At 39.2% G+C, this 23,308-nt stretch overlaps 2 protein-coding genes across 10 annotated transcripts in view; both read right to left on the minus strand.

Moving 5' to 3' along the window:
- Positions 1 to 3,378, minus strand: part of SRP72 (signal recognition particle 72) — a 30,064-nt gene extending 26,686 nt beyond the window's left edge. The window contains exons 1-2 of the mRNA XM_026003569.2: positions 2,800 to 3,378; positions 427 to 547 (exon numbers count right to left, since the gene is read on the minus strand). Coding sequence (XP_025859354.1) covers positions 427 to 547; positions 2,800 to 2,908 — 230 coding nt within the window. The 5' untranslated portion in view covers positions 2,909 to 3,378. The remainder of the gene's footprint in view (positions 1 to 426; positions 548 to 2,799) is intronic.
- A 2,982-nt stretch (positions 3,379 to 6,360) lies between these two features.
- PAICS (phosphoribosylaminoimidazole carboxylase and phosphoribosylaminoimidazolesuccinocarboxamide synthase) overlaps positions 6,361 to 23,308 on the minus strand; it is a 69,909-nt gene continuing 52,961 nt past the window's right edge. For all 9 annotated transcript variants that reach the window (XM_072748943.1, XM_072748945.1, XM_072748941.1 and 6 more), the window contains 7 exons: positions 21,703 to 21,881; positions 19,543 to 19,722; positions 19,329 to 19,442; positions 18,360 to 18,443; positions 16,174 to 16,354; positions 14,077 to 14,235; positions 6,361 to 8,484 (listed from right to left, as the gene is read on the minus strand). In XM_072748943.1, the coding sequence (XP_072605044.1) occupies positions 8,318 to 8,484; positions 14,077 to 14,235; positions 16,174 to 16,354; positions 18,360 to 18,443; positions 19,329 to 19,442; positions 19,543 to 19,722; positions 21,703 to 21,881 (1,064 nt within the window). In that variant the 3' untranslated portion in view covers positions 6,361 to 8,317. The remainder of the gene's footprint in view (positions 8,485 to 14,076; positions 14,236 to 16,173; positions 16,355 to 18,359; positions 18,444 to 19,328; positions 19,443 to 19,542; positions 19,723 to 21,702; positions 21,882 to 23,308) is intronic.

Consider the following 23,308-nt stretch of genomic DNA (forward strand, 5'->3'; position numbering starts at 1 on the left):
CTGAACGATCTTGGCCTAAAATCCTACCTCAACAATTCTCAAAGGAGGTAGGCACAGAGATCAGGCTAAGATTGCCACACCATCCTAAAGGTTCTACTTATATATCCCTACCCTACATGTTCTAGGCCTTCTGCCTTTTTATTTTTCTTTTTAAATTAAGCTTCTGAGTTGTTCTTATGGCCTCCAAGAATTCATTATGCCCCATATCCTTCAGTAGTTTACCTGCTTCTTAGTGGTTCCAAGGAAAGACAGGTAAAGAAAAAGGCTCCCTAAGGCAGAAAAGAACAAAGATACTATTGCTAAGCAAAAATGGAAAAAAGTGATTAAAAAATCACTGAATAGTGAAGGGAAAAAAACATGGAAATGTTTATAGCGATGGTAGCCATATTTCTAATAACTGCACAAACAACTAACCAAATCACTTACTTGGCCAACACTTTAGTATGAGTATTGATGACATTCAAGGCTTCCTTGAAACTTCCATTTTGGATAAGGCATACCACTTTACAGTGTAGGGCAGTTACATCATCCTTGTTGATCTGCAGTACTAGAGAACAAGAAGGTACATTCATATTTTATTGCAGCAATAACAATTAGTTGAAATGTTAAAAAAAAAAAGACTGATCTTCATTTTTAACTTAAGAAGTGGCAAGAGGACAGTTATAAATTAGTAAGATTTCCAATGAGATAGATTCCCTAGATGCATGTAGCAAAAAAAAAAAAAAAAAAAAACTACAAACTTTTTTTTTTTTTAAAGATTTTATTTATTTATTCATGGGGGGGGGGGAGAGAGAGAGGCAGAGACACAGGCGGAGGGAGAAGCAGGCTCCATGCAGGGAGCCCAACACGAGGATCAATCCTGGGACTCCAGGATCACGCCCTCAACAGCTGAGCCACCCAGGGATTCCCCCCACCCCCAATTTTTTTTAAATAATGAAATAAAGAAAAGAGAAGCTATTTTATCCAGCTTTTCCACCTTAGGACACATGCTACATCCTACATTATTTCATTAGTTCACAGAGAAAAAAAAATTCACGTAGAATTTGGAAGCAAATGACTTAGGTTTGAGCATAAGCTTGTCATTACTGTCTTTAGGTCTCGGGCAAATCATTTCACTGCCAAATGTCAGTTTTTTGATTTGCAAAACGTGTATGAAAGTTATTAAGATTAAATAAGAATACTTTAGAAAAATCCATAAGCTGTGAAGTATACGAATGCAACTTATCTTGCTGGCAGTATTTTCAAAAGCTATTCAAAATTTCCCCTTTCATCTAAGACAACAGTCAGTAGAAGACAGGGAAGGACTCGGGCGGCAAAGTTTCAAAGCTAAACAGCTGTTCAGTGTCAAAATGACCACAATCATTCCCTTTACCCCTGGGGAACATTAGGAACCTAATTCTGTGTAAGAGTCATAATGAATCTTTCCCAACTAAGAAAATATATATTGATAAATCGGGGGGGGAAAAAAAAAGTGCTGATTAAATAATTCCTGCAAGGGATCCCTGGGTGGTGCAGCGGTTTAGCGCCTCCCTTTGGCCCAGGGCGCGATCCTGGAGACCCGGGATCGAATCCCACGTCGGCCTCCCGGTGCATGGAGCCTGCTTCTGTCTCTGCCTCTCTCTCTCTCTCTGTGACTATCATAAATTAAATAAAATAAATAAATAAATAAATAAATCCTGCAAAATACTTACTACACTGCTACTGAATGATACTGGTTGCAGGTTTAGCTAAAGGCTAAAAGTTAATTCAAAACAAGTTTAGGAATCAAATGAATTAGCTATTTTCCTTAACGTCTGAAATCACCCAAGTGCACTGTGGCACAATCACTACTTCTTTACGTGAACAATAGAATACTGAAAATTATTTATACAATTCTGTATGCTACTGACACACTTTGTATGTTATTACTGCCTTAAACAGCCAAACCCGGTCTCGGTAATCACTTTTTCGAATCTACCAAATACAGGCTGCGTGTTCGGTAAAGAAGAATTCAGCAGGACAGAGAGCACTAAAGAGCATGGCCCTATGGCAGTTACACAGTAAAGGATAAATGAATGCAAGGAGTAAACTTCACACCAAAGGCAGTTGACTCGAGATTATCAGTTAGGGGTCAAAACCAAACCAAACCAAACCAGGCCAAACTTTCCTTGCCACGTTATTGCGAATGTCACTGCTTTCACACACACACACACACACACACACACACACACACACACACACACATCTTCTGATCTGATGACACCGGAGAGAGAGTGTATCTATGAGAGTGACAGGCCTAACATCCGGATCCAGCCCCTTCCCCTCTCCCCGGAGTCTACACAGCAGCTTCCACCTCGTTAGCATCAGCTTCTCAACTACGTGTCCCTAAGCAGGTTCCTCCCTCCGAGGCGGCCGAAGAGAAAAAGCTCCCTCAGCAATACTGTCTTGATCACTCCTCTAAAAGGAAAAGAGAAGAGGCGCGGCGACGTGAGATATCTGCGAAATAAGGAGTAAAAACCGAGGAGACGAGAAAACAGTTTGAAAGAGGCGCATGGAGTTGCGGTCTCTTTAAATTCCACCGTCGCTTCCCGCGGTGGGTAAAGAGGGAAGTACACGTGGCTCTAGGCAGCCCTGGCCCCAGGCCTGGTCAGGTGGAGCGGAGGGGCTGCGGCTCACGCGCGCCGGGTGTTCGGGCCCCGGTGCCGGCGGGCGGCGGGATCTTCCACCCCCGCGTCTACTCGGCGGTGGTCGCGCGCGCCCGGAGGCGGCCGCATCCTTCCTGCGGCCGGGGGCCGCCCCAGCGCCCGCCTCGACACTTACTCTTGTTGACCGTCTTGAGAGCGCGCGTGAAGTCGCCGTTCTGGCCATAACGGTTCACTTCGCTCCAGAGCGCAGGCACCGACACCCCCCCGCTGCCGCCGCTCGCCATCTTGGAGGAGACGCGGGGAGGGGCGGGGCGACCTCTGCCCCGGAAGAGGATCCCGGCGGCGGCCCAGCGGAGAAGGAAGCCGGTGGTTGCTAAGCGTTTTCTAGTCGGAAGCGCCTTCGTCCCTCAAGTGGTGTCGGAGCTTGCGGTCTTAGTTTCTTCGCTCGAAGTTTGCATGGATAGAGGCGATACGTCTTACCCCAGCCGATCTGAAGGAACGAGGTGTAGGACTACGGCAGGGGGCCGAGAAGGGGTTCACCAAACGGTTTTGGCTCCAAGCCGCCTGCGTTTCCGGGACTAGCCCTGCCGGCGAAGCAGCACCCTCGTCCCACGAGGCGGAGCTGACCGACGGTCTGTGGGATGGTAAAATACTAACTGGAAACCTGAGGGAGTCCTGTGAAGCAGTACGGAGAGAGACGGCTTCTCTTTGCTGCTGGAGAATACTTCCTAAAGGAATTGTATTTGAGAAGGATCTTGAGAGATGATTAGGGAGACCTGGGGTTGGGTCTGAGGAAAATTCTGGCAGAGAAGATAAAAAGAACCCACAAGTGCAAAACACGTTCGATGAACCCACCCCCCCACCCGCCGCTGCTCTCTGGGCTCCAGTTCAGGAACAGTCAGCAACGCGGCCAAAGGATATTGACGTGTAAGGGGTGAGAGTGCCCGGGCTCAGTTCCTGGCTCTGGGACTCACTAGGTGTTTGACGGTGAGCAGATTGTTTATCAGAGTCACAGGTTTCCCGACTGTAAAACAGGGAAAGGTTTTTGTTTTTAAGATTTTATTTATTCATGAGAGAGAGAGAGAGAGGCAGAGACACAGGCAGAGGGAGAAGCAGGCTCCATGTAGAGAGCCCGACATGGGACTTGATCCGGGGTCTTCAGGCCCTGGGCCGAGGGCGGCGCTAAACCGCTGCGCCACCCAGGGATCCTGAAGCCCATCTCGGAAATGATACGGACTATCATTTCCATGAGGCCAGGGACCTTATTTACCCTTATTCACTGCAGTACCCTAGGATCTAGCACACTGCCTGGCACATAGTTGGTACTCAACTTTTTAGCAAGAGTTTTTGCTAATTTTTTCTCTAATCTCAGTTCCTTCAGGGTAGAAGTTATGTCCAACTTGTGGTTGTTGACCAGTGGTGCCTGGCACTTTCATGTCTGGTCAATATGGTATCATGTTAAAATAGAACTACTGGTCTAGTGAACTCTATCTCTGGAGAATATGATCTCTGTGAATTAGTAAAAATCGTGGAAAGCATTACAGACTTTCCTTGACTGTGAAACTGTCACACATTACAAACTATGCCTAGATTTCAGGTTAAGGGAGTTCCCGGTGACATCTGATATACCCAGAATTTTGCGTGTATTTTTCAAAGAAAAGTTTTTGTAGCTTTCCTCGGATTCTCCAATGGTGTTTTCATGCAACAGCCCTACCCTGCCTCACCCCACCCTACCCAAGGTGAAGAACGACAACTTTAGTCAAGTGATTCTCTTCTCAGAACATTATAAAAGGATTCAGTTTTGGGTTTTGCATAAGTCTGGTCTCATACTATGTAGCTTCCAGAAGTTCCTCAGAATTCCAGTACAGATTCCCATGTTTCTATTTCTTAAGTCATTTTCTTTTCTTTTTATTTTTTTAAAGATTTTATTTATTTATTCATGATAGTCACACAGAGAGAGACAGAGAGGCAGAGACACAGGCAGAGGGAGAAGCAGGCTCCGTGCAGGGAGCCCGAGTGGGATTCTATCCCGGGTCTCCAGGATTGCGCCCTGGGCCAAAGACAGGCGCAAACCGCTGCGCCACCCAGGGATCCCTCTTAAGTCATTTTCATCAGGTTTTGTGGCAAACAGGATATAAAAATATGGGTTTTATCTGCCATTTTTGAGAGGAGTCTTCCAGAGCGATCTTTTTATAAATATTTTATCTGATGCCATTTTCGTACCCTCGGGATGAAATCCAAAAGCCTATCTATCCTGGAAGATCCTTGATGGTATGGCCTCTGCTTTCTAACCTCCCCAGCCCACATAGGTCTTTTGTTATTCACTCCTTAGTCCCCTGCATGTAATACTCCTCTAACATTAGTTACGTGTGGTTCCGTGTTGCCCTACCCATGGGAATTTGCACATTTATTCATTCAACAAATATTTACTGAATGCTTTGTGTTGGTGTCCAGCATTATACTGCTCCCTAGGGATATAATTAACAAAAAGAACTCCGTGTACTCATGGAATTTATTTTCTACTTGGAAGAGGTAGGCAATAAATACACACCATGTTCAGTGGTAATAAATTCAATGAAAATTAAGGTAAGAGGGATTGAGAATAGAGTGCAAAGAGTTAGAGACCCACCTTCCTTTTTGTTAACAATGTAATGTATACTTGTTTTAATTTCTTCCTCCCTTGTGTACTCAGAATCCTTGATCACTTACTCCATATTAGACAATGTATGTTTTGAAAAATAAACAGGCAGGAGAAATATTTAGTCCTACTTTACAGATAAGAACTAAAGCTAAAAAACCAAAACAAAACAAAAACAAAAACAACCACTAAAGCTCAGAATGATGTACCCAGCTAAATCTTTTCATTTCCATTCTACTGTTATTTTCACTGTACCACAATGCTAGATGAACAACTTGGTCCCAAGTAATTTGAGATCATGGGGAGTTAAATGCAAAAAAGCACCACTAAAACAATTTCACTCTGGCTGCCCAAGAACTGTGGGTTGAAGAACTCTGGATAAGCCACATTATGCTGATTCTCTGCCCTTCTCCCCTATGTTCAGAAATGAAATCAGCTGAAGGGAATATTCGAGGTGGATTTTATGGTGAATCAGTTTCACTCATACCAACTTCTATAGTCTGCCAAAGGGATATTACATAATGTATTCAGGTATCAGGATATACTTTACGTATGTTGACTCAATTCTCTTAACAGTGTCAGGGTAGTATTTGCAGGTCCTCAAAAAGGCAGAGCTGTTTTACCTCCTGCTTCCTTAGTCTGGTTATTTCCCCACATTTCTTTCTTTCTTGATTTATTTGTTCATGAGAGACACAGAGAAAGAGGCAGAGACAGGCAGAGGGAGAAGCAGGCTCCATGCAGAGAACCCGACATGGGACTCGATCCCCAGTCTCCAGGATCAGGCCCCGGGCTGAAGGCAGCTCTAAACCACTGAGCCACCGGGGCTGCCCATTTCCCCACATTTCTGCATGGCTCACTCTTACATCATTGCTCTGCTGTCTGCAAAAACCTTACTCTTATCTCCAGCACTATCCTATCACTTTGGTTATTCTTCACATGCACTTATACTTCCCTAATTCTACCTAATACATCTTTTATGGTCTGTTATCCCCAATAAGATTTTTTTGACAGTGGGGGCCTTGTTTCTGTTCAGTACTGTTTTCTTAGGGCCTCAAATAAAACCAGGCAAAGTATGTATCTCATGAATATATGAATGAATAAAGCTTCACACAACTTGTCTTTTATTTGGCTACAGTGTTTACATTTCAGAAGGCTTTAAAGCAACAGCAATTGTAAGCATGCCTTTATGATACAAAGTACTATACTACTTGGACAAATTTTTCCTCCTCAGTTTGTTTACCTACAAGCCCCCAAGAAAGTATAATCACCCAGATGGCAAACTAGGTAATTCTGTACAAGTTAATGTAACAGTTAAAGTACTTTCAAACAAGTATTTACTCTGGTATTACTGAAAATACACTACTGGGGATATACTCTAAAATTGATAATGACCATTGAAATAGTCTTATCCACTTATCTAAATTGGTGTTTGAAACTTCGGTACTGCACTAAAGCAGGTGGAGTTTTGCTAGGGAGGGATAGAACTGAAATTGCAGTCAATAACTATTCAGAGGCCACAAAGCCAAAGTTTAAAGATGTTAAAATCATCTCTTTTTAAGTGTTCTTGTGAACTAAGAATGAAGCAGTACGTAATTTTTACAATTCTCCCATCTCTAGAAGGCTGCTAGGCATAGCACATCACAGCAAAAGGGAATGTGAGGAAATAAAGTGTAAGATTTTATTTTCTCCTCTTTTGCAGCCTCTAGTCCAACAAAGAACTGTAAGTAGCCACTGTAGTTAGAAAGGATTTGGGAAGGCTTCATGGAGAATGTGAAAATGAAGCTCTAGTAAATAGATTTTTAAAAAATTATTTATTTATTCATGAGAGACACAGAGAGAGGCAGAGACATAGGCAGAGGGAGAAGCACACTCCCTATAGGGAGCCTGATGTAGGACTCAATCCCGAGACCCCAGGACCATGACCTGAACCAAAGGCAGGTGCTCAACCACTGAGCTACCCAGGTGTCTCTGATTGCTCCTTTCTATAAAATGAACATATATAAAAAATTTTACATGATAGTTTAAGGGGTTCACAGACATTCAGATTAAAGTTTAGTGATCTATCTGCATAATGTAACAGTGATTTCCAAACAGTTTATAGATTGATGATAAACTTTAACACCTCTCAGTAACAACTACTCCTTTAGAGGTGAATCTTACTGGGTACCCTGCCCAAACTTCTATTGTTATAAGAAACTAGTATGGTTATCAACTAGGAGATTCCAATTTTGGAAAATTATGGTAGGCTGAGGATTGTTAGTTTGGCTAAAACATGTATTATCAGAATTAAAAGAATTTTATGATCCACAGAGGTACCTATTACAGCTAAGTAAGATTTACTAAATCTTTCATTTGGAATGTCAAAGCTGACTCTACTTTTTTTCCATGGAAAACTGCCCTGATACTTATCAGAGAAGTTCTCAGAAAAGTCCCTTATCCATGGCTTTGACAGTATCCCTTCATCTTATTTCCGTGTGTCTTCCCTACCCCCAACACCAATCTCAATTTTTCTTAAACAAAAAACAAAAGCAAAGCAAAACAGCATCTGTCTATAGCTATAAATACACATCTATTTTGAGATGTTGACTGCAAATAAAATACCACGCCCTTAGGATTTTGTAAAGATCATAATGTAAAAGAGGACTATATTGCTCTTATCACTCTAAGATTTAAGCATTTTAACTTTTTAAAACTTATGGGTGGAGATACAGAAGGTCAAGTAACTTTAGATCTCTGTAATAGGTACGACATTATTAGCATTTAAGAAATATATCTGATTATGGTAACTACCTAAGAGTGACCTTTTTTTTTTACAGTGACCTTTTAGTAGCTAAGAGATTTTAAGTGTCTTTCTAATAATTTCACTTCCTCTAAAGAAATATTAGTAAATATGTCCATTTAGTCTACTGATCCATGAATCTAGAGAAGCGTTTATTCACTAGTAAATTTTATTATTTTGAATGATTTAAAAACTTTTCATCTTGATTTTTTTCTGAAACTAAACAAGAAATGTATAGTTTTTCTACAAAAAAAAAAAAAAAAAAGCAATGATGTTTTATAAATTGCCCTTTCGGATTTTCTTGTCAGCCTGTTTCAAGGAAATCCATGTGTTCAATATACTTGCTCGAAGTTTAGCCCATACCAAATGGTTGTTTAATCCAAATATCTGAGCAGCAAACTGAGCTGATCCTTCTGGGGAAAGTATGGTCGAACAGCCAAGACCTATTGGTTCAGAAAAGAAAAGAATTTTAATCTCTCAGTTAATAATGAAAATAGCACTTAGTAGATTCTTTTAAAGTAATCTCTACATCCAACATGGGCTCAGACTCATGACTCCCAAGATCAAGAGTCACATACTATATCAATTGAGCCAGGCAGGGGCCCTTAGTAAACTGTTTCATACTCAGAAAAGTCCTGTTAACTACAAACAATAAAACGCTACTGTATCATCCTTGTTTAAAATAGGATCTGTGGAATAAGTTTTCATGGAGTGGTAAAGTGATTATTAAGAGGTAGGTAGTATTTCTCTACCATGAACAGGTATTTTATATATATCATCTATCACTCTTTTCACTGATTCATCTGCAAAGAAATTCACCTTTTTCAAAGTTTTTTTCACATACAGTAAACCCTTAAATTCCTAGAGAAAGGCAACAGAAATAAAACAAGGATCAAGTGGAAAGAAGCACTTGTTCTTGGACAAACCTGAGGTACGTTAATTTTTTTTTAAATAATTTTCTAGCTGCCACTTTTGTCCTTGCACTTTATTCTAACAACTTTAAGCAGTAAAAAACCTTAAACCTAAAGATAATTTTATAAAACATCAAGTTATAAGTAAATTCAGTATTTATAAGATCTAAGAAAGTAACTTCCTTGGGGGCCACATAATTTACTCAGGCAGACTTTCTGTTATGGGATGGTACTATTGTATCTGTGTCACTTGAGTGAAGTACTAACTAGCTTATAGATCCAAAAGCTTCATTTTTCCAATATTCTTGGAATTCATCAGGCTCTTTGGCCCCCCACTGCCCTAAAATCAAGCATAAATCACAAGGCCAATTTATTAGTTTGTATTAATAAATCAATTTATGCAGCTCCAACACTTATGTGACATTGCTCAATGTACTTCATGTTAACATTAATATCCTTGTCTATTAAGACGGGAGTGATAAGTAGTAGCTATCTTATGTGAGCATTCAACAAGTTAATATTAAAGTGCTTGGGGGCAGTGCCTGGTGCATAGTAAATACTCAATGAATGTCAACTTAAGTTATAGTAGTAGTATTCTAGGTACAGAGTTCTACTCTAGTAACTAAAAAAGACCTGTGCCTACTGCTCAGGGCTCCCTTTCTGACATCAGGAAAGCTTAATTAGCAAAGAATTAGGTTATCTAGTGATGCCATAAGAGAAAGAGAAACAGAGTTTTCAGGATTTTCAAAGGGCAGTGTAAAACTCTTCCTCAAAAGATTATACCAATTCTAGTGATCAGAATGTACAAATCTTCCATATTCCCATTCTCTAGAGAGAAAAACTGCCATTCTTGCTCATCTTATTCTCCCTTTTCTAAACTCCACTGATAATACCTGTACTATTCCTGACATAAATTTAATTACATTTTCATTTATAGCCATAGTAAATTTCTAACTAGAGAAGTTGATACAATCATATGTCCAGCTAAAGATGACTAATCAAGGTGGATTAATCACAAGGTGTGTCCCTGAAACTGTATAAAAACAGTAGTAAGTAGCTGAATGTTATACTAAAAAGTTTGTTCAATATGTTTTTTGATTCTAAATCAAATATGTTCAGCTGTGGGACAGACACCTGGGCGGCTCAGCGGTTGATCCTGGAGACCCAGGATCGAGTTCCACTTCGGGCTCCCTACATGGAGCCTACTTCTTCCTCTGCCTGTCTCTACCTCTCTTTCTCTGTCTCTCTCATGAATAAATAAATAAAATCTTTAAAAACAACAAAAAAAACAAATATGTTCAGCTGTAAAAATATTTTTAGTAATGGTATCCTATTTTTTCTTGAATTACTTGAATTAAAAATATCTACCACAGCTTTAAAAAAATAAAGAAAAATAAAAACAGCAGTAAAGGGAATAAAGAAAATAGACATAGGGATGCCTGGGTGGCTCAGTGGTTGAGCGTCTCCCTTTGGCTCAGGTTGTGATTCTGGAGTCCTGGGATCGAGTCCCACATTGGGCTCCCTGCATGGAGCCTGCTTCTCTCTCTGCCTGTGTCTCTGCCTCTGTGTGTGTGTGTCTTGAGAATAAATAAATCTTAAAAAAAAAAAAAAATAGACATAATAAAATATAAGCACAAAAAAATAACAGCAATAACTTTTTGTCAGCTGTAAAGGAAATGGATCTACTAAGTTAGTAGATCAAGAAAATTTTATCCTAAACTGAAGAAAGATGAGAAGCAAAGTGACCAATGTTAAAAAAGCCATGCAAAAGGTTAGGGAATTAGTGGCACCAGATACTTTCGAAGGGAGAAGTGAGGGGTAAAAATGGGGCTGAAAAAAGGGAGACTGGCTAAAAGTCAAGAAGCAGTTAGGCCATCAGATCTATTCTATGCACCTAAGCAATTGCCCCTTCTATACCATAGCAGAGTCTTAAATTTTTGTGAAGGTAAAACAGTTTTTAGTTCAGACTTCTGTGGACTGGAGGGCACTAGGCACAGCTGAGACAAGGAATGCCATAGTGAAAACAGGATTAAGTTTTACACAGGCTGATGTTAAGATCCCCAGATTCCAGAATTCAGGTAGTCAGGTTTATTCCTCCAGGTAGGAGACCAAGACTACAAAGATTCTTTGGGTAATTCTAGTCATACATGAGAAAAGATCAAATGACACTGATGTGAGAGATTATTCAAAGAATAACCCTACTAGATCACCCCACAGTGGAGCCATTTTTTTTTAAAGATTTATTTATTTTGAGAGAGGGAGTGAGCGAGCATGTGGACATGTATGTGGGAGAAGGACAGAGGGAGAATCTCAAGCAGACTCCTAGCTGAACACAGAGCCTGATGCAGGGCTCAGTCTCACCACCTTGAGATCATCCACTTGCATAGACCTTCTAACTGGTCTTTTATCATATGCAACAAACAGCCAAGCATAACCAAGGAGAAGAGGAACTAATGTGAAAGTAAGCATAATTTCTGAGACTTAAAAAGATGTTACTGCAAAGATTAAACACGAAAAGGAAGGCGGGGGGTGGGGGTGGGGGTGGGGGTGGCCAGAGAACAGAAAACAGCTCTTACAAATTAAAAATGCCATATCTAGAATGAAAAACTCAATAGAACTCAATAAGAAAAAACAGAAACCAAAAAGTTCCAAATTTGGATAGTAAATCAGAAAATGAGAAAAGAGAAAATGGAGGAGGAAGTATTAAAAAAATCATAGAAAATTTCCCAGGACTAAAAAATCAGCATTCCAGATTTAAAGAGCCCACTGAAAGCCCAAGATGAAAATAATCATCAAGTCACTCTTTGTGAAATTATTTTTTTAAAGATTTTATTTATTAATGAGAGACACAGAGAGAGGCAGAGACACAGGCAGAGGGAGAAGCAGGCTCCATGCAGGGAGTCTGACGAGGGACTCAATCCCAGGTCTCCAGGATCAGGCCCTGGGCAGAAGGGGGCACTAAACTGCTGAGTCACCCGGGATGCCCATCTTTGTGAAATTTAAGAAAAATGGATAGAAAAAGATCCTAAAAGTTTCCAGAAAGAAACAAAATTCGTAAATGACCTAGAATCAGTGTGGTAGAAAAGCAGTGGAGTTCTCAGTAACTATAGAAGACAGAAGACAATGGAGTAATGCCTTCAAAATTGTAAAGGAAAATAATTTGCAATCTAGAATACCATTCCTAAATTATTGAGTATGAGGCTATGATAAAAACATTTTATTTTATTTTAAAAAAATTTATTTATTTATTTATTTATGATAGTCACACAGGGAGAGAGAGAGAGAGAGAGAGGCAGAGACACAGGCAGAGGGAGAAGCAGGCTCCATGCACCAGGAGCCCGACGTGGGATTCGATCCTGGGTCTCCAGGATCGCGCCCTGGGCCAAAGGCAGAGGCCAAACCGCTGCGCCACCCAGCGATCCCGATAAAAACATTTTAGATATAGGAGTTCTCAAAAAGTTTACCATCTATATACCTCCTCCTCAGGAAGTTCACTAAGAATGCTCTCGAACAAATTAAGGAGTTAACAAAGAAAGGGGAAGACATACGACCTAGGCAATAGGAGATCCAAGACTAGAGAAGGGCAAAATGGACGTCCAGGATGATGGTAAAGAGAAATACTAAGACAATGGCAGTACAGTAGGCCTAGAGAGAAGCCAGTCTATATTGGAAAGAGGGCTCAAGTACTTAACATATTTGACACATAACAAGAACAGATTTACAATAAAATAAAGTTTAGCATTTAACAAACAAATCTTACTGAAACAATATAGACTCTCAGGACTTGTAGATCAGATCATTATCTTGGACTATGATGAAACTATCACAATATTGTTATTCTAGGAGATTCTGCTCAGCCAATTGATAAAACGTCCTTGTGTGTTATTTATTCTGATCTCTAATTTATAGAAATAAAACTTCATTTCCTTTTTTTTTTTTTTAAAAGATTTTATTTATTCAGAGAGGCAGAGACACAGGCAGAGGGAGAAGCAGGCTCCCTGCAGGGAGCCTGATGCGGGACTCAATCCCGGGACTCTGGGATCACGTCCTGGATGAAGGCAGATGCTCAACCTGCTGAACCACCCAGGTGTCCCAAAATTTCATTTCCTTTACAGACATAACATAATCACATTTACTTTTAAAAACTCAAAACCATGAATGATATATTCTTGGGGAGAAAAACTCAAATCGAACTTGATCTATCTACACATCTCACCACCAGTTTATAGAAAATATAGAGGATGGAAAAGTGTGTTAAACAATATTCAGAAATGTAATCAGCTAAATCCAAAATGTAGAAAATTCTACAGGATAAATGAAAGGGAAAAAAAGGAGGACTGAAAGAGACTTAGGAGAGACAGCAACTAAATGCAATGTTAAGGGCTGTGTTAGATCTTGAACAACTATAAAAAAAATGAGATGATCAGGAAAACTTGAACACTAACTGAAATTCTGAAGATTTTAAGAAATTACCATTAATTTGTGTAAGTGTGAATATGGTATCATGATTATGATTTAAAAACTAGAGTTCTTACTGCTTAAAAAGCATATTTAAGTATAAACTGCTTTGTCTAAGATAGACTTGGAAATAATTCAGCAGAAAGGGCTACAGATGTAATAAGATGTTAAATGTTGAAGCTGAACAAGGGGTACATGTAGATTTCACTGTTATTCTACTATTGTGCATGTTTGAAATCTGCAAGGAAAAAAACTTTTTTTTTTTTTTTTTGAGAGGACGCCAGCCAGAACAGGGGGTGGTGCTAAGAGAGAGGGAGAGAGAGAATCCCAAGCAGGCTCAACACTCTTCACAGAGCTCCACATGGAGCTCGACCTCATGACCCTGAGATCATGACCTGAGCCGAAACTAAGAGTCAGATATTTAACTGAGTCACCTAGGCACCCCTGTATTATTACTTTTTTAAAAGATTTTATTTATTTATTCATGAGAAACACACACACACAGAGAGGCAGAGACACAGGCAGAGGGAGAAGCAGGCTCCCTGCAGGGAGCCCAACGTGGAACCTGATCCCCAGACCCCAGGATCACACCCTGGTCAAAGGCAGACACTCAACCACTCAGCCACCTCTTTAATAAACAATTTTTAAAAACTGAATGTATCTTACCGCTGGGTAGTCGAAGAGAAGACCACACATCCTGAGCTCCCCAGTCTGGAGTGAGTGGAGGGCAGCTGATAACTGGGTATGCAGTGTTGCCAGACATCACTGGACCCAAACCATTGCTTCTGCCTGCCACTGCCACAAATACAGTAGGAATGCCATCTCCTAGGGAAATTACACGTTTGTAATTGAATTGAAAGGAAATTTTAAGTTAGATTAAAACAAAATCCTGTATATCTTAACACCTTCAGTTCCTTTATTAGCAGTCTCCAGAAAAAGCATAAATAAGACAATATACGTTTCACTTTACCATCTATTATATCAAAGTAGCAAGTAACGAAGTAGCAAGAATAGGTCTGGCCATCTTTGAGGTTTATAGTACAAATAGGGTACCAGCGTGCCAGTGAGGGAATGGCTCAAAGGCCTGGCTCACTGAAACAAAGAATGATACCACTTGAACCAGTGTCCGTCCTGGTGTCTTTCAATCAATAGGGTAGAGAAAGACCTTGTTAATGGAGACTAAAGGTTCAGGAGCACATTTGAATGAAGGCAGGCAAATTCAGTAATATAGTACCCAAATATTTAGGAACCCTCAATACATTTTCTAACATATCTCTTAAACATTTCATTCTTTGATATGTTTATGTTATTCCTTTGTTTCTTACCACAGAGATTCCTAACCTGGAATCCAAAATTGTATTTATTTTTACTTTTCTGAGGAAAGAGTTCAGGCTTTCATTAGCTTAAAAGAGGTCTAACAACTTATCCCAGTTCCCTGCCCCGTTCCCAAACCTTAATATGTTCCTGTAATAACTATCTTTAGAAAAAAATCAACATTTTTCCCAGCTGAGAAACATTTAGTTATGTCTCTAGGACTCCCATTATTTTAGATCGATACTATCCCATCAAGGCATGTATGTATGTATTTATCTATTGAAAAAGACTTTATTTATTTTTATTTTTTTAACAAATTTTTTTATATTTCTCTATTTTTTCTAAATATTTTTAAATTTATTTATTCATGAGAAACACAGTGAGAGAGAGGGAGAGACACAGGCAGAGGGAGAAGCAGGCTCCATGCAAGGAGCCTGATGTGGGACTCGATTCCGGGTCTCCAGGATCACACCCTGGGCTGCAGGCAGCACTAAACCGCTGCACCACCGGGGCTGCCCCCTTTATTTATTTATTGAGACACACACAGAAAGAGGGAGAGACACAGGCAGAGGGAGAAGCAGGCTCCCTATGGGGAACCCGATGTGGGACTCAATCCCCAGACCTCAGGATCACACCCTGGTTAAAGGCAGATGCTCAACATTGGGCCACCCAGGTGTCCCAAGGCATTTCTTTTATATACTAAATTATAAAATTATACCTTAGTTTTATGTCTAACTACCTTTTAGGAAAGGCTGATCATTATAAATATTTGAAAGGACCTACTACCTCAACTAAAATTGATGTGGGGCCTATTTTCTGTTGAAGCAAATTAGAAACAATACTTCAGGGGCTTATTAGGTAAAGATTCATTCTGGCTCTTATTTTCCTTTCATGTCTTACTTTTTCTTGGTGGGTGGGGGCCTCTCCTCTTTTATTTTTTTTTGACTTTTTTTTTAAGATTTTATTTATTTGACACAGAGAGAGAAAGCACAAGCAGGTTGAGTGGCAGGCAGGGGGAGAGGTCTGAGAGGCAAGGCCCTTGAGAAGCAGGGATCTTGGGGGGAGCGGGAGAGGGGCTTGATCCCAGGACACTGGGATCATGATCTGAGCCAAAGGCAGATGCTTAACCGACTGAGCCACTGAGGTGCCCCTATTTTTGATATATTTTTTTAAAAACCTGAATAAAACCTGAATGTCATCGACACACAATGTTGTATGATTTTCAGGTGCACCCATGTTGCATTTTCAATTCTTTCTCCCTGAGCCATTCTTTTATATGTGCCTAAAGCACCTTATGCTCTTTGGAAGTGAGTATCATGAAAGCCTAGACTGTCATTTTTTCCTCTTGAAAATGTGGCCAATTCTTTTTCAGCATTATTAGTCAAAATACAAGATTTATTGGCCAAATCAGAAGAACTTCCTGAAATGCTCTAGTTATGTGACATTTACCTTCATACTCTGCTTTAATCCTCAGAGTTTCATCTGGTCCTTTATGGGCAGATGTTACCCGAAGTTCACATGGAATGCCAAAATTTCCACAAGCCTTTTGGATTTTTTCACAGTGACTGAGATCAGAAGTTGAGCCCATCAATACTACAACTCTGCACTGACTTTCTGATTTTAGAAGCAACTGGAAAGGAAAAACATGGATATGCAAAAGAAGATGGCAAAATGGATACAGAAATGAATACCACAAGAATAATAATCAGTTTACAGAGCTAGAGGAGAGTAAAATTACAACTGGAGAGAATATTTAATAGACCAAATTCAAGACAGAGACAAACAGAACAAAACGATATTTATTTCTCAAAATAACCTTTATATAAAGAAAAGCAGTCTTCATAATTAAGATCTAAAAAGATTTTTAATCAGATAGATTATATTTTATAATATAATTATATAAGCTATTATACATAAAAGGCAAAGAATCACTCCTAATTAATTTCAGAAAGCTGTACTATAAAATATTTCATCCTAAGATTTTTTTTTTAACATTTTATTTATTTATTCATGAGAGACACACAGAGAGAGGCAGAGACATAGAGGGAGAAACAGACTCCATCCAGGGAGCCTGATCCAGGACTCAATCCTAGGACCCCGGGATGACCTGAGCTAAAGGCAGATGTTCAACCACTGAGCCACTCAGGCATCCCTCATCCTCAGATTTTTAGTATGTTGCATTTAATGGAGACTTTAAGGCATAATGAGCCAAAATAAAGAGATTATATCATAAACCTTTAAAGTTAGTTGCTTAGGGCAGCCCGGGTAGCTCGGCGATTTAGTGCCGCCTTCAGCCCAGGGCCTGATCCTAGAGACCTGGATCAAGTCCAACGTCATGCTCCCCGCATGGAGCCTGCTTCTCCCTCTGCCTGTGTCTCTGCATCTCTGCCTCTCTCTCTCTGTGTGTCTCTCATGAATAAATAAAATCTTAAAAAAATAAAAAATAAAAATAAAGTTAGTTGCTTAAAATTCAAAATGCTTGTTTCCATGGAAATGATGTTTTGAAAACTGGCTGTGACCCTTGGATAACTGCGAATCCCATTCAATTTCCATGGAATTACAGTGATTGTAATACCATAAATCTTAAAAAAAAAAAGAAAAGATTTGAGAGAGATAGCAAGCATGCATATGTGCACACGCGCGGGCGCACACACACAGGAGCAAGCAGAGTGGGAGAAAGAATCTTAAGTAGACTCCCCACTGAGCACAGAGCCTGACTTGGGGCTTGATCCCAGGACCCTGAGATAATGACCTGAGCCAAAATGAAGAGTTGGACACTTAACCAACTGAGTCACCCGGCACCCTGATAATACCATAAATCCTTTTTTTTTTTTTTTAACCATAAGTCTTAAAGTAACATTTTAATGTCACATGGAGTTCTAATTCTGAACTCTACTTCTGAAACCCATGCTAGTAGAACTCTGAATAGCAGTGGCAAGGTGGGTAGGAAATGTAAGGGGCAGTGAGAAGACAAGGATTTTCCCCAATAGAATTTGGGAGTATACTGGCCAGTTCAACAGCAGAGGGTTTCAATATGTTACTGAGAACAGTTAAGGTGGTACATTTCTTAAAAGTGCTCCTTTAAAAACAAAAACTACTGGAGAAAAGGGCGCTTGGTGGTTCAGCTGATAGAGTGGCTGACTCCTCATTTTGGGTCAGGTCATGATCTCAGGGTCCTGGAATTGAGCTCTATATCAGGTTCTGTGCTCAATGGGGAGTCTGCTTAAGGATTCTCTCTCTCCCTCTGCCCCTCCTCCCACTTGCACACACATTCTACAATAATTATTAATTAAAAAAAAACCCACTGGAAAAAAGAAAACTGCACCATCTCACTTTTACTTTCCTTTAAAAAAAGAAAAACGATTTTATTTATTTATTTATTTGGAGAGAGAGTTGGCAAGCAGGGGAGGGGCAGAGGGAGATGAAGAAAGAATCTTAAGCAGACTCCATATCAAACGCCAAACCTGAGGTGGGGTTCGAATCCATGATCCTAATATCCCGAGATCATGACTCGAACTGAAATCAATAGCATGATACTCAACAGACTGAGCCACCCAGGTGCCCCTATTTTCCTTTTTGAAGCAAGATCTTGGAGAAAAATACAGAACAGCATGGGTTTATTATAAAAGTTTTACCTCTACTCTTTCTGCAACCCACTCAAAATTTTTCTTCACCATCTGGAGCCCTTCTGGAGTTACTTCCTTGAGGTCACGATATGACTAGAAAATAATAAGATAGTTTAGAATACAGATATTCTATTAATAATATTCTTGCTAACTGAAATTATTTGAGTTTGGAGTTTGGGGTAGATTATGAAAAGCTTGCATAGCAAGGAATATATCTAAAAATATATGTAAACCTATAAATCCTTTTCCTGAATTAGACTAGAAAAAGTTCATTCATTTAAGGATAAGTGCTTTCTACACTAGCAACTATGATTAAGTGCCTTGCGCAATTCTTACATAGCGTACAGAATATCTGTTCTAATTTCGTTTTCATAGGACAGAGCAGAAATGGAATCTGATAACATCCACCACACTTGGGACAGAGTTCTAGATCGGCCACTCATTCTTATAATTAGGAAGATAGCAATCATCCTCTCAGTACCTTAGAGGATGGCCAAAGAAAGATGACACCTGCTCTTTGTGATGGTCATAATATATGAGAAATCTGTTTTGGAAAGTATTGTTCCTATTTTTTCCTCAGGATATAGAAAGTATAAGAGACATTTATCTTTTTTTTTTAAGATTTTATTTATTTATTCATGAGAGAGGAGAGAGGAGAGAGAGAGAGAGAGAGAGAGAGAGAGAGAGAGAGAGAGAGGGGCAGAGACACAGGCAGAGGGAGAAGCAGGCTCCATGCAGGGAGCCCAATGTGGGACTCAATCCCGGGACCCCAGGATCATGCCCTGGTCTGAAGGCAGCGCCAAACCACTGAGCCACTCAGTGATCCCGAGATATTTATCTTTAAGGGTAAACAGCAATCAACTCAGGTTCTTATCATATGGAACAATAACTGCCTTTTCTTTCCCCCCATATTTCTATTCACCTCTATCCCAGCCTGATCTTGCAAAGGATAAAAAAAAAAAAATCCTGAAGCATTACCTGTTTGTCTTTCTGTTGGCTTCGATCTCCTGATGGCCAGAGTCTCCAGGAATCATTATCAATAACATCAGCAAGAACAATTTCTTTGGTGGTTACATCAACACCAAATTCAATCTAGAAATAGCATATCACCAAAGAAAAGTTTTCAAAACTCTACAACTAACGACATTTATCAGTTATAATCTTTCCTCTCAAAATTCCATTTTACTTGTACCTTCATATCAACCAGTGTACAGTTTTGGGGCAACCAGGATTTCTCCAGTATTTCAAAAATAGCCTGTGTAGCATGACTCATGATATCCACTTCAGTCTGGCCTATAACAAGTCCAGCAAAGCAAAATTTTGCAGCAATTAGCTGTTCTTCAGACCACTGTGGATCATTATTGGCATCATCCTGAAAATAAAGTATAGGAGTACAGTTACTTTAAATATGAAAATTTTGAACTTTTGAGATAAACTGAAGCCCTTTTTCCCTTGACCATGAATTCCTCAGAAATATTTTCTCTAAAAACTTTTTTTTATTAAAATGCCCCTTAATTCACAATTGTTTTTAATTTGTCTAGTTTTAATAACTACTTTAAAATTCAAGATATTCAGTGAGTAACTTATTCTAGGTGATGAAGTATTTGAAAGAATTTGCTCTCTTTATATAAATCAAGTTTGTGATTTTAATGTTTTCTTCATGAGTCAGCAGATAGTAAGAAGACCAAACCACATTTTAGCTCACTAAATCTTTCCAGAAGGCAATTTTCATAATCTCCCAATCTTTTTTCTTTTTTTAAAGATTTTAAATAATGTCTACACCCAACGTGGGGCTTGAACTCACAATCTTGAGATCATGAGTCACATGCTCTACTGACTGAGCCAGGCAGGCACTACTCTTGACCTCATTTTTATTTTATTTCTTAAAAGATTTTATTTATTTATTCATGAGGGATACAGAGAGAGAGGCAAAGACACAGGTAGGGAAAAGTAGGCTCCTCGCAGGGAGCCCGACGTGGGACTCAGTCCCGGGACCAGGATCATGCCCTGAGCCAAAGGCAGACAAACGCTCAACCACTGAGCCACCCAGGCGTCCCTTGATCTCATTTTTAATAAGAATTTATGTAAGACTACAAGTGTTTAAGGATATTATTTGATAATTCAAGAGACTTCATATTAAGCCATTAGTAAAAAAAAAAAAAATAACTTTCATGTTATTTTAAGTAGTGTCCCAATTTCACATGAAAAAATCTTTTCATTTCAGGTTTTATTCATTTATTTGAGAGAAAGAGACAGAGATAGTGAGAAAAAGCACAAGTAGGGAGGAAAGGGAGAAGCAGGCTCCCCACTGAGCAGGGAGCCTGATGTGGGGTTCAATCCCAGGACTCTAAGATCATGACCTAAATCACAGGCAAATGCTTAAATGATGAGCCACCCAGGTGCCCCTGAAAATTTTCTTTTATGAATTCTAGATTTTGTATTATATAAACATTTTAAGGTGTGCAGTTTACTGATTACAATTGATCTAGGCTAAAAGGCTGAGAGGCAATTTCAGCTCACTGTTTAAAAATGCTACATAAGGTACACGTGGGTGCTCAGTTGGTTCAGCATCCAACTTTTGGTTCTAGCTCAGGTCATGATCTCAGGGGCCTCATGTCTGGCTGGTTCCCTGCCAGCATAGAGTCTGCTTGGGATTGTTTTCCCCTTCCTCTCTCTCCCCATCTGCTCCACAACCCCGCCCCCCTCTGTACATGCTCATTTGTTCACTCTCTCCCTCTTTCTTTTTCTCTCAATAAATAAATAAAATCTTAGGGGCGCCCAGGTGGCTCAGTGGTTGAGTGTCTGCCTTTGGCTCAGGTAATGATTCCGGGGTCCTGGGATTGGGTCCCGTTATCAGGCTCCCTCTGGGGAGCCTGTTTCTCCTCTGCCTGTGTCTTTGCCTTTCTCTTTGTGTGTCTCATGCATAAATAAATAAAATCTTAAAAAAATAAATAAATAAATAAATAAAGGGAAAAAATGCTACAGAAACATTACTTCTGACTTTGGAACTATGCATAAACAAAGAGGAAAAGAGACAAGCAGTTTCAATAAAGAAAACCAATACAAATTTTTAACAACTGATTCCTACATCTTTAGTGGTTTTGCTTGTAAGACACATCAGTAATAGTTTTTCTGTATCTGAATATAAAAAGATCCCTTGTATTTGCTTTTACTTCAAACTCTTTAATGAAGAATTTAAAAAATTTCTCAATTATTTTTCTTCCTAATAACTGCATTTTATTTTTCAAAAATTTTAAAAAAGATTTTGTTTTAATAACATCAAATCTTTTTTGACTTTGAAATTACATTTGTTGCTATATTATAGTAAGACACAGAAGCATAAAATAATTACCTTGAAAAACAGCTCCACTTTAGGTGGGTAAAATTTATATCCTTCTTTGACACCAGGATTTCTTTTGAGAAAAGAACCAGTTGCTATTCTTCTACAAACCCATTCAATTGGAATCATCTCACATTTAGGTGCAATGAAAGCTGTTTCCCCACACATTCTGGTGAAAGCAGTTTTGATACCTATATATTGATAAAAAGTTTTTAAAAAGCATTAAAAATTGTATTTAAAAAGGTAGACCTGAGGTATAATAAACTACTATTTACAAAAAAAAAAAAAAAGAAAAAACTTTATCTAGCCAAATGCATTACCCCTAAATGACACTATCAAAAATAATTTTTTAAAAAGTACAAGTAGAAAAATTATTAATATGCTTAATATTGATAAGCTTAATGCTTACCAAAATATTTAGGAATATTTCATTTAAATGTTGCCTGGCATTATGGAAAGACATAATGAATGTCTTTACCATTCATTTATTCATACATTCAAAAAATACCTATTGAGTAACTTCTGCTATGGCTTACCTAACTTTGCATAAAGCATGTAACTCATTTAAGTGATGCTAAATTATCTTTAAACCAAATTTGGTTATTTGATTTTCACATTTTACAGTCCAGTATTAAATGAGCCTTATAAAATAAAATATCACTCTACTTATCACAATCAGATACAGCCCTTAGTTTTAGATCACCCTTTTCTCTTATATTTGAAGAAAATAATCCCTGAAAAAAACATATCCAACAGGTGGCAGCAGGAACATAGTGGCCAATTTGGTGAAGAGCAAAGAAAACACTTGTTCTTCCTTTCCCTTCTATTTGACTCGAACTGTTACTAGAAAACCAAGATAAAAAGCTAGCTAGTGATGGGAGCTGTTTTATTTAGGGGCTTTGGAAAATAATTTCTCTGATCATAGTTATGATATATCATGAACTATATGATCCAGCAATTCTACTTGTAGGTATTCCAAGTACTAACACTGCAGCCTGAAGATGAGCATTATTATGTTAACCTATACAGGTTTCCAGAAGACGTTTTAATCATGTTAATGCTACAGTATTGGGATCCCTGGGTGGCGCAGTGGTTTAGTGCCTGCCTTTGGCCCAGGGTGCGATCCTGGAGACCCGGGATCGAATCCCACGTCAGGCTCCAGGTGCATGGAGCCTGCTTCTCCCTCTGCCTGTGTCTCTGCCTCTGCCTGTGTCTCTGTGTGTGACTATCATAAGTTAAAAAAAAAAAAAAAAAAAAAAAGCTACAGTATTTGTGTGCCATATAGTAACACTTCTAGAAAAGGTAGTACTGTAAAGAATTGAAAGCAGGAACTCAAATAGATACTTGCACACCAATGTTCACAACAGCACAATTTACAATAGGGGGAAACAAAACCCCACATGGGGCTCTCTGCTCAGCGGGAGCCTGCTCCCTCTACCTCCCACCCATGCTTTCTCTCTCTCTGCATTCTCTCTGAAATTAATAAAAATCTTAAAAAAAGGGGGGGGGGAGGGAGAACAACTCAAATGTCCATAAACAGATGAAAAGATAGCCAAAATATAATATATACATAAAATGAATTGTTATTCAGTCATTTTGAGAAGAAATAAAACTCTGA

This window comes from Vulpes vulpes, chromosome 2, assembly GCF_048418805.1.
Source record: "Vulpes vulpes isolate BD-2025 chromosome 2, VulVul3, whole genome shotgun sequence".
NCBI classification, from domain to species: domain Eukaryota; kingdom Metazoa; phylum Chordata; class Mammalia; order Carnivora; family Canidae; genus Vulpes; species Vulpes vulpes.